This window comes from Chlorocebus sabaeus, chromosome 18 (assembly GCF_047675955.1).
Source record: "Chlorocebus sabaeus isolate Y175 chromosome 18, mChlSab1.0.hap1, whole genome shotgun sequence".
In the NCBI taxonomy this organism is placed as follows: Eukaryota; Metazoa; Chordata; class Mammalia; order Primates; family Cercopithecidae; genus Chlorocebus; species Chlorocebus sabaeus.
The window spans coordinates 3,661,598-3,671,317 of NC_132921.1; the positions used below are offsets into that span (position 1 = coordinate 3,661,598).

At 50.2% G+C, this 9,720-nt stretch overlaps 1 protein-coding gene across 5 annotated transcripts in view; it reads right to left on the reverse strand.

Annotated features, from left to right (window-relative positions):
* The window catches only part of ZNF236 (zinc finger protein 236), a 147,204-nt gene extending 138,337 nt beyond the window's left edge, over positions 1–8,867 (reverse strand). For 2 of the 5 annotated variants that reach the window (XM_037988023.2, XM_037988020.2), the window contains exon 1: positions 8,575–8,865. Coding sequence is in view for 3 of the 5 variants with exons in the window: in XM_037988020.2 (XP_037843948.1) it covers positions 8,575–8,629 (55 nt within the window). In the remaining 2 variants the exon portion in view is untranslated. Of the gene's footprint in view, positions 1–5,897; positions 8,421–8,574 lie in introns of those variants that run through there. The other 3 variants (XM_037988022.2, XM_037988024.2, XM_037988025.2) reach the window with 3 other exon arrangements.
* Positions 8,868–9,720: the final 853 nt, after the last annotated feature.

Sequence of the window (9,720 nt, forward strand, 5' to 3'; positions counted from 1 at the left end):
TGACTTGAGAACTTACATCCAACACTAACCAGCACACACATATTCATAGCAACTTTACTCATATTGCTAAAAACTGGAAGCAACCAAGATGTTCTTCAAAATGTAAATGGATAAATGTGATACATCCATACAGTGGAATATTATTCAGCAACAAAATGAAATACCTATCAAGCCTTGAAAAGACGTGGAGGAATGCAAATGAATGTTGCTTACTCAAAACCAATCTGAAAGGTTGCATACTGAACGCTTCCAACTATGTGACATTCTGGGGAAGGCAAAACTACAAGGACAATAAAAATATCAGTGCTTGCCATTGATCGGGGAAGGGATGGATGAATAGATGGAGCAAAAGGCAGTGAAACTATTCTGTATGACACTGTACGGCAGATATGCATTTGTCCAACCCATGGAATGCACAACACAGAAAACATATCCTAATGCAAACGATGGGCTTTAGTTAATAACAATGTATCAACATTGGCTAAACTTATTACACTAATGCAAGATGTTACTAATACGAGAAACTGTGAGGAGAGACAGGACAGAAGGTGTCTCCATACTATCTGCTCCATATTATCTGCTCAATTTTGGGTAAGCATGAAACTGCTCTAGAAAAGAAAGCATTAATTTTAAAATACATATGTCCCAGTAGAAAAACAGGTCAAGGTCTTCAACAGAGCTTAGCAAAAGAGAACAAATGGCTGACAAACATAAAAACCGTATTAGCACAGAACTCAACATAAAAATCAAAATGAGATACCATTATACATACCAAAACAGCTAAGCAATAAAGGGACAGGCCAAACTTGTCCAATCCACAGCCCACATGCAGCCCAGGATGGCTTTGAATATGGCCCAATACAAATTCATAAACTGGCCTAAAACATTATGAGATTTTTTTTGCAATTTTTTTTTTTTTAACCTCACCAGCTACCATTAGTGTTAGCATATTTTATGTATGGCCCAACACAGTTCTTCCAATGTGGCCCAGGGAAGTCGAAAGACTGAATCCCCCCGGAGAGGCGATACTAAGTGCTACTGAGCCTGCGGAACAAGTGCTCGCACGCCCCCTGCTGGTAGGAGAGGAAGCCGGGACTGTCACTGGGAGACTGGCTGGCTGTATTCACTATGGCCCAGAAATACATAAAAGTTTGTAGCAACACTTATTCAAAAGAGCCAAAAACTAGAAATAACCCAAATATCAAGAGGAGAAGAGTAATTTATGGCAGGTTCATATAATGGAATACTATATACCTATCAAAAAAACACAGTTCTGCTGCATAGCAACAGGAATAATCTCATAAAAATAAATATTGAATGAATCAAGCCAGAAAAAATATGGGTTCATACTATAATTTCAATTTACTTCAAAAACAGCTAAAGCTGGCCGGGCACACTGGCTCACACCTGTAATCTCAGCACTTTGGGAGGCCAAGGTGGATGGATCACGAGGTCAGGAGATCAAGACCAGCCTGGCCAATAGGGGGAAACCCTGTCTCTACTAACATACAAAAAACTAGCCAGGTGTGGTGGCGCGTGCCTGTAATCCCAGCTACTCAGGAGGCTGAGGCAGGAGAATCACGTGAACCCAGGAGACAGAGGTTGCACTGAGTGGAAATCGCACCACAGAACTCCAGCCTGGCGACAGGGTGAGGCTCCATCTCAAAAAAGAAAAACTGAAACAAAAACAGGTAAAGCTAACATGTGGTATCAGAAGCCAGGACAGTGCGGGGAGGGCCAGTGACTGCGAGGGGCACAAACGCTCTGGCTGCTGGCTCCACAGGAAAACTCATGAAACTCCTCACCTACAACTTGTGCACTTTCCTAGGCAGATGTTTTTTGTGAATAAAATAGTTACTTAAATGTAACAACAAAGAGGTTTCAAATAAATATACACATTTCTAGCTTCTCTTAGCAATCATAAGCTGGCTGGGCACAATGGCTCATGCCTGTAATCCCAACACTTTGGGAGGCTGAGGCAGGGGATCGCTTGGGTCCAGGAAGTTGAGACCAGCTTGAGCAACATGGCGAAACCCCGTTTCTACAAAAAATACAAAAATTAGCCAGGCATGGTGGCGCAAGGGTATAGTCCCAGCTACTCAGGAGGCTGAAGTGGGAGGATGGCTTGAGTCCGGGAGGCAGAGATTACAGTGAGCTGAGATCATGGTACTGCACTCCAGCCTGGGCGCAGAGCGAGACTCCGTCAAAAAATAAATAAATAAATAAATTCCTCCCCCAGGAGATTCCATAATGCTGAGCTGCCAAGGGTGAGAACCATGCTGCAGGCCTTGCCATGATACTTCACGTGAAGAAAAGTTCTATAACAAAAAATAGCTTGAAAAACACTGCTACTTTCTTGAAAGCAGAGACACACTATCTCTGTACACACAGACAACGTAAAGGCATGAAATATAAAAAGCATTCCAAAAGTATGGAATTGACTTTATCTAATAAGGAATTATGGTTTACACTAAAGCTTTTCCCAAGCTCGTTTTGTATGAAAGACCAAGGTTTCGAACCCATGTGATATCACTACTTAATGCCAGGATTATAAAATATTTAGAGGTTATCTAATCACACTTCCTTCAAAATACTAAATACTCCACGGTGGCTCACACATGTAATCCTAACACTTTGGGAGGCCAAGGCGGGCAGATTGTCTCAGCTCAGAAGTTCAAGACCAGCCTGGGCAACATGGTGAAACCCTGTCTCTACTAAAATACAAAAAATTAGCTGGGCACGACGGCATGTGCCTGTGGTCTCAGCAACTCGGGAGGCTGAGACTGGAGAATTGTTTGAACCCGGGAGGCGGAGGTTGCAGTGAGCCCAGATCACGCCACTGCACACCAGCCTGGGCAACAGAGCGAGACTTCGTCTCCAAAATAAATACTCCAAATTTCTGCCTACCTAAAAAGTTCAATTATGGAGAGTGGAGGGTTTCATCCTTGGATAGATACCTGATATTGTTAGAAAGTTACTATTTTAAGCAGAAGTTGTCTCCCTGAAGCAAGTAAGTACTCCACTGTTACCATAAGCCTAAGGGTATTACAGCTCTGGCTACCTCCTGCCTCTTAAAAAAATAAAGTTTGGTGTGACAGGTGGCTCACACCTGTAATCCCAGCACTTTTGGAGGCCAAGGCAGGTGGATCACCTGAGGTCAGAAGTTCAAGAACAGCCTGGCCAACATGGTGAAACCCCATCTCTACTAAAAATACAAAAAATTAGCCAGTCGTGGTGGCATGCGCCTGTAATCCCAACTACTCGGGAGGCTGAGGTGGGAGAACCACTTGAACCCGGGAGGTGGAGGTTGCAGTGAACCAAGATCGTGCCACTGCACTCCAGCCTGGGCGACAGAACAAGACCCTGTCTCAAAGAAAAAAAAGGTCAAGTCCTACTACCCCTAGCTTACGCTGGTGGTGCCCTCCCCTTGGGCTCTTGAATTCATCGAAGAAAACTGAAAATTCCTGAACTGGTAACCTAATCAGGAAAAGACTTGTTTATCCATTGGGCTTATGGTCTGCCTGTCTCCACTCTCTGGAAATGAACTAAGTATTACAAATATCCCTCCAAAAGGAAAAAGAAACAGCAGGAGGCCAACTAAAGGCACAAGCTAAAAAGAAAAATTTTGCACCATTCCATTGGAAAAAACAGATGGAAGTCATACAAGATTCCAAAATGTGGTTTCCCTCAAGGTCACATTATTGTTAAAATAATTACGATAAAGAAAAAAAGCATATCTCACTCATCCTTCTGCCCCCAGGATAGTGCCAGGGACACAGCAAGTGCTGAATGAATGCTGCCCATCAATGCCGGTGAGACTCACTTCTCATGTCCTGACTACTTCAACTAATCTTCTTTCAGTGGGCCTCTTCTTATTCATTTCTTTAGATTTCAATTTTAACATCATTTTCTCCAGGAAGCCTAGACTTCAAGTGCCCGATCTGTCACCATGAACCACTATAAGGATACCTAGGATCATGTCTCTTTTCAGCTTTGTGTGCCTAGACCCCAGCACAGGGCTCACTTATCACAGGAAGTGCTTTAAAAATAGTTGTGGAGCTGGGCACAGTGGCTCGTACCTGTAATCCCCACATTTTGGGAGGCCACGGTGGGGGATCACGAGGTCAGGAGTTCGAGACCATCCTGGCTAACATGGTGAAACCCCGTCTCTACTAAAAATCCAAAAAAATTAGCCGGACATGGCGGCATGCGCCTGTAGTCCCATCTACTCGGGAGGCTGAGGCAGGAGAATCACTTGAACCCGGGAGGCAGAGGTTGCAGTGAGCCAAGATTGTGCCACTGCACTCCAGCCTGGGCAATAAGAGCAAAACTCTGTCTCAACAACAACAACAAAAAGTTGTTGAATACAGGAATTAATGCACATGTAGGGCTTTATATTTATCAAGGCAGAACACTAAAATGCACGCCTTTTTTTTTTTTTTTTTTTTTTTTTAAGACTGAGTCTCCCTCTGTCACCCAGGCTGCAGTGCAGTGGCGCAGTCTCAGCTCACTGCAACCTCCATCTCCTGGGCTCAAGTGATTCTTATGCCTCAGCACTCCCAAGTAGCTGGCACTACAGGCGCCAGCCACCATGCCTGGCTAATTTTGGTATTTTTTTTTTAGTACAGATGGGGTTTCACCATGTGGGCCAGGCTGGTCTCGAACTCCTGGCCTCAAGTGATCTGCCCACCTCAGCCTCCCAAAGTGCTGGGATTACAGGTGTGAGCCACGGTGACAGGCCTAAAATTCATGCTTTGTATTCAAATGGAGATCCAGTTCCCAACTGCCACTCAGAAACTAGGTGGACTTTCCAAACCAGGTTTCCAGGTTGGGTGCGGTGTCTCACACCTATAATCCCAGCACTTTAGTAGGCCGAGGCGGGCAGATCATTTGAGGCCAGGAGTTTGAGATCAGCCTGATCAACATGGTGAAACCCTGTCTCTACTAAAAATACAAAAGAAAAAAGAAAAAAAAAAAAAAAAAAGCCAGCCACGGTGGCTCACGCCTGTAATACCAGCTACTCAGGAGGCTGAGACAGGAGAATTGCTTGAACCCAGGAGACAGAGGTTGCAATGAGCTGAGATCGTGCCACTGTACTCCAGTCTGGGCAATAGAGACTCCAACTCAAAAAGAAAAAAAAATCAGGTATCCGCTCTGAGCTTAATTCCCCGATCTGTAAAAATCCCTACATCCCTTGCAGTTTTCTTAGGAATAAAATTCATAATAAGGCAATAGAGAAAACAAAACCACCTCACTTATGAGAAACATGATTAACACAGTAACTGATAGAGCAATGTTCCTCATTTTGGTTTCAGGTCCCTTTTATACATTCTTAAATGCAGCCCTCAGCTGGAAGCAGTGGCTCATGCCTGTAATCGCAAAACTGGGAGGCTGAGGTGGGACGATCACTCGAGCCTAGGAGTTCAAGACCAGCCTGGGCAACATTGTGAGACCTCATCTCTATTTAAAACAAAACAAAAAAAACAGAGGCCCTCAAAGTCTTTTAGTTTATGTAAGTTATATCTATTGATGTTTGTCCTATTATAAATTAAAACTAATCAATTTTTAAACTATTTCTCCATTTAAAATGTCTACTACGTTAACATATTTTTATGAAAAATATATCTTCCCCAAAAATAGAAAGAATGGTTTTCATTTTTACAAATCTTTGTAATGTCTCGATTAATAGAAGACAACTAGATTGTCATATCTATTCTGCATTTTCTCTGGTGCAACCTGTTCCTTTTGACTGTGATATATAAAGGTAATGCAGCCTCACTCTTAGGTACCGCCACCACCACCTAGATTTGTGCTATGATGTCAGCAGTTGTGCCAAAAATTGCAAAATTTAACGGCGTGAAAAAGCCTAATTGTCTTAGTCTCACTATGGTATTTACCTTACAGAATCCTGAAAACATCTTGGAGAACCCCCATGGGTCCAGGAACCACAGTTTGAGAACCACTTTGCTACAGGAGGACTGGTGTTAAGAAGGGAAAGGTTACTTTTAAGCAGGTTTGAGGAAGGCCTCTCTGAAGACACTAAAGCACCTGGAGCCACAGACTAGCAAAAGGTGTTTCTCAGACTAGGAAATGACAAATGCCCTGAGACAAAAACTAAAGTGGCATCAAGGAAAACAGAAGACTGCATGCCAGAGCAAGGAAAGAGAGAAGAGCCAGACAAGGCCCGATCAGCAGGATCCCGGAGGAGTGTGGGTTTCTGTTAAAGGGATGAGGAGGCCAATGCAGGGTTTTAATCAGGGTGTGGCCATCTGATTTACATTTAACAAGATCATCCACGCTGCCAAGTGACCGATTTATTTATAGGAGCCCAGAACTAGCAGGGCCCAGGAAGAGGGCTACAGCCCTCCAGCCCAGAGAGGGCGGCTGGGCCAGGGAGCGCCTCTGGAGATGGAAAGAGGAGGGCCCACTGGAAATCCATTCCCGAGGTAGGAGCTGCAAGACTAAATCAGGAAGTGTGTTGGGGGATAAAAGAAATGGAGTAATTCTTGAGGCCTGAGAGTGAAACACCAGGTGGAGAGGGATACCATCAGTGAGATGTGGATACTGGGGGAATGGGTGCCCCACCTGTGGCCATGGAAATTTTACATTCTTTCTCTGTGCTAAGCCTTCTTCCAAGTAACTGAGACACCACACCTTACATTATTTTTGGCAGACGGCATATTAACAACACAAAACAAAAAAATTAAACTAACCAAATAAGGTCAAGGCCAAAACTCAACAGTGGGAGAGGCAACCAAGACCTCCTTCCAGACACCATCAACCATTAATCAAAATTCTGAGCACTGCTGTTAGCCAACTACATACAAATCTGCATACCCGGGTCAGAGTGCAGCCAACATCTCTCCCGCAGCCCACAAAGGCCCATCAGGTGTGCGAACGCTCGCTGAAACGCCTGTTGGCCACCAACGTTTCCCTAATGTGCATGTGTGTTAACTCTACCAAGTGCAATCACGACAAGAACTCCTGGTTCGGTGTGGCCTATGGAGTAAGTTTACACTGATTCCTACCCATTACCTCTTTCTTCCTAAACACAAAATTAGCATCACCCTTGTAGTTTCCAAACCCGACCTTTCTCTGGGGTATCTGTGTTCTCTGGTCACAAGCTCTTTAATGAGCCTCAGTTTACTCATCCCAAGAAAAGGGGAACACTTGAGTCACTAAGCTAACCAGTCACATAAAAATAATGGAGGTCAAGGCATAACACACCAACTCCCATACGGAGTCCTAGGCGCCTACTCCCCCTTAGAGCCCCTTCAGAACCTTTTCCAAACGCGGACCGCCGCTCCAGCTGCACGGGTGACCAGGCCCAGGAACCGGGCCTGCCGGGGGAAGACTCGCGTCCAAGGCCGCACGGGAACCACAGCGCCCGCGAGAAAAGGCGCGGCGCCCCCCTACCCCACTGCCCTCGACCTGGGAACCGCGGCACCGGCGAGCGCGCCCCGTTCCCCCTGCGCCGTGAAGTCCGCTCCTCAAGCTCCGGGCTGGGGCGGAAAGCAGGTCAATTCCTGACTGCTGGAAGGGCCAAGGTTTGGGGGTGGCCGGTTGTGTGTTTGCCTGCTTTTAAATTCTGGGCCTTTCTTCCTTGGAAAACAAAATCCGAGTTATTTTATGACTTTAGCAAAGTACCATGGAGCATAAATTATTGGGGAAAACACTTCCTGACGCCTACTGTGTGCACGATCTAGTGCTCCCCACATAACACTGACGCCTACTGTATGCACGACCCACAGCGCTCTCCAGAAGCTCCAGGTTCAATATCCCTGGATCACAATGGCGCCTACTGTTTGCACGACCCACAGCACTCTCCAAATGCCCAGGGTTCCAGCTCCCCGGATCACAATGGCGCCTAATGTATGCACTATCCACAGCGTCTCCAAAGGCTCAGGGTTCAAGTTCCCGGATCACAATGGCGCCTACTGTATGCACGACCCACAGCGCTCCCCAGATAACATTGGAGCCTACTGTGTGCACGACCCTGAGCTTCCCGGACAACGCTGGCGCCTACTGTGTGCACGACCCCGCGCTCCACGGCCTCCCTGTGGGCCGAGCCCAACGTCCCCGGGGCAGCCGGCGCCGCGCTAGATCGGGCGGGGGCGCCGTCCGGGAGGAGCCCGGGGAGCGGTGTCCGCAGGCCGGGGCTCTAGCCAGGCCGCCTCCCCGGCGCGCCCCGCGGCCCTCCCGCCCCGGGACGGAACACGGGGCGGCCACTTTCCCTCAAGTTTAGCGCGGGCCGCAACAGGGCCGGCGGGGGCAGGGCGCGCGGAGGAGGCGGCCGCCTGCTCCCTCACCCGCCTCCCGCCTCCCGCCTCAGCCGCCGCCCGGCCCAGGAAAGTAGGCCCAGCGCGCGGAGGGGCCGGGCGGCGACTCGCCCGTATCATTCCGCCCGCGCTGCGGCCCGCCCGGCCAGTCGGCGGCGGCGGCGGCCCGGGTCTGCGCGGCCCCCGCCCCCGCCCCGCCGCTCCCGGCGCCCCCCGCGCCGCATCCGGGGACTGGCAGGGCGCGGGCCCCGCACCGGCCGCCGGCGGGGCGCGAGGGCGCGGCCGCGGGCCTTACCGGAGTCGCCGCGCGCCTTGCTCTCCCTGGGCTTCGGGGGGCGGCCCCGCGGCATCGTCGGCGGCCCGGCTCGCACCCACACCCACTCACACTCACTCACACTCACACTCACACGCGGCGACGGAGGCGCGCACGCGCGGGCACCGCGGCGGGGGCGCGCCCAGCCGGCGGCAGAGGCGGGCGGAGCGGCCCGGCGGCGGGCGGCCCGGTCCGAGAGCCGCCGGGCTCACGGGGGAAAGGCGCCCGAACGCGCGCACCGGAGCTCTCGAACCGCGCCGGCCTCGGCGGGTTCCATGGCCCGCGGGCCGCGGTGGGGGCGTTAGGCGCGGGCGCGGTGGGGGCGGGGGCGGCGCGGGGCGCATGCGCGGCGCCGCGGGGCCTTCGCGGACGGAGGGGAGCGATGGGGTCACCGGGCCGGGCCGCGAGCCCTGGAGCTCGGCCAGGCGTAGACCCCGGGCCAGCCCCGCGCCTCTGTGGCCCGGGCGCCTCGTGCGTGTCCGCGAGCTCGCGTGCGCGCGTCACCTCGGACCCCAACATGGCTTGGAGGGCGGCCCTACCCGCGCCGCCCTAGTGCTGCGAAGGGCCTGGGAGCCCAAACCCGGAACCGCTGCCTGGGACTGGGAAGACGACCTGGCCAGAAGTCGGTAATGTTCCTTTCCCTGGGGGCAGTGCATTAAAATGGACCATTTCACGTGTGTTGGTCTTGTGTGTTGTTGCCGGCGCTAACTTGCACGAAATGGTAACGAACAGGCAGCGCAGCAGCCTAGCGCCGGGTGGAGAGGCCGGCAGATCCCAGGGAAAGCGACCTTACTCTGTCACCTGGGCTGGAGTGCAGTGGCGCAAATTAAAGTGTGCAATCTGATACGTCTTGACACATGTATACACTGTGAAACCATCTTCACAATCGACAGTGAATATGTGCCTCCCATCTCTCTCTAACCCTTTCCTCTCTCCTTCCTTCCCTCCTCCCCCTCCCACCCATCTGCTTTTTGTCACTAAGTTTGAGTTTCCTAGTTTTTAAATATCTTTTTATAGAGAGTGGGTCTCGCTTGCCCTGTCACTCAGGCTGGAGTGCAGTGACACTATCGGGGCTCACTGTAGCCTCAAACTCCTGCCGTTAAGCAATCCTCCTGCTTCAGCCTCCTG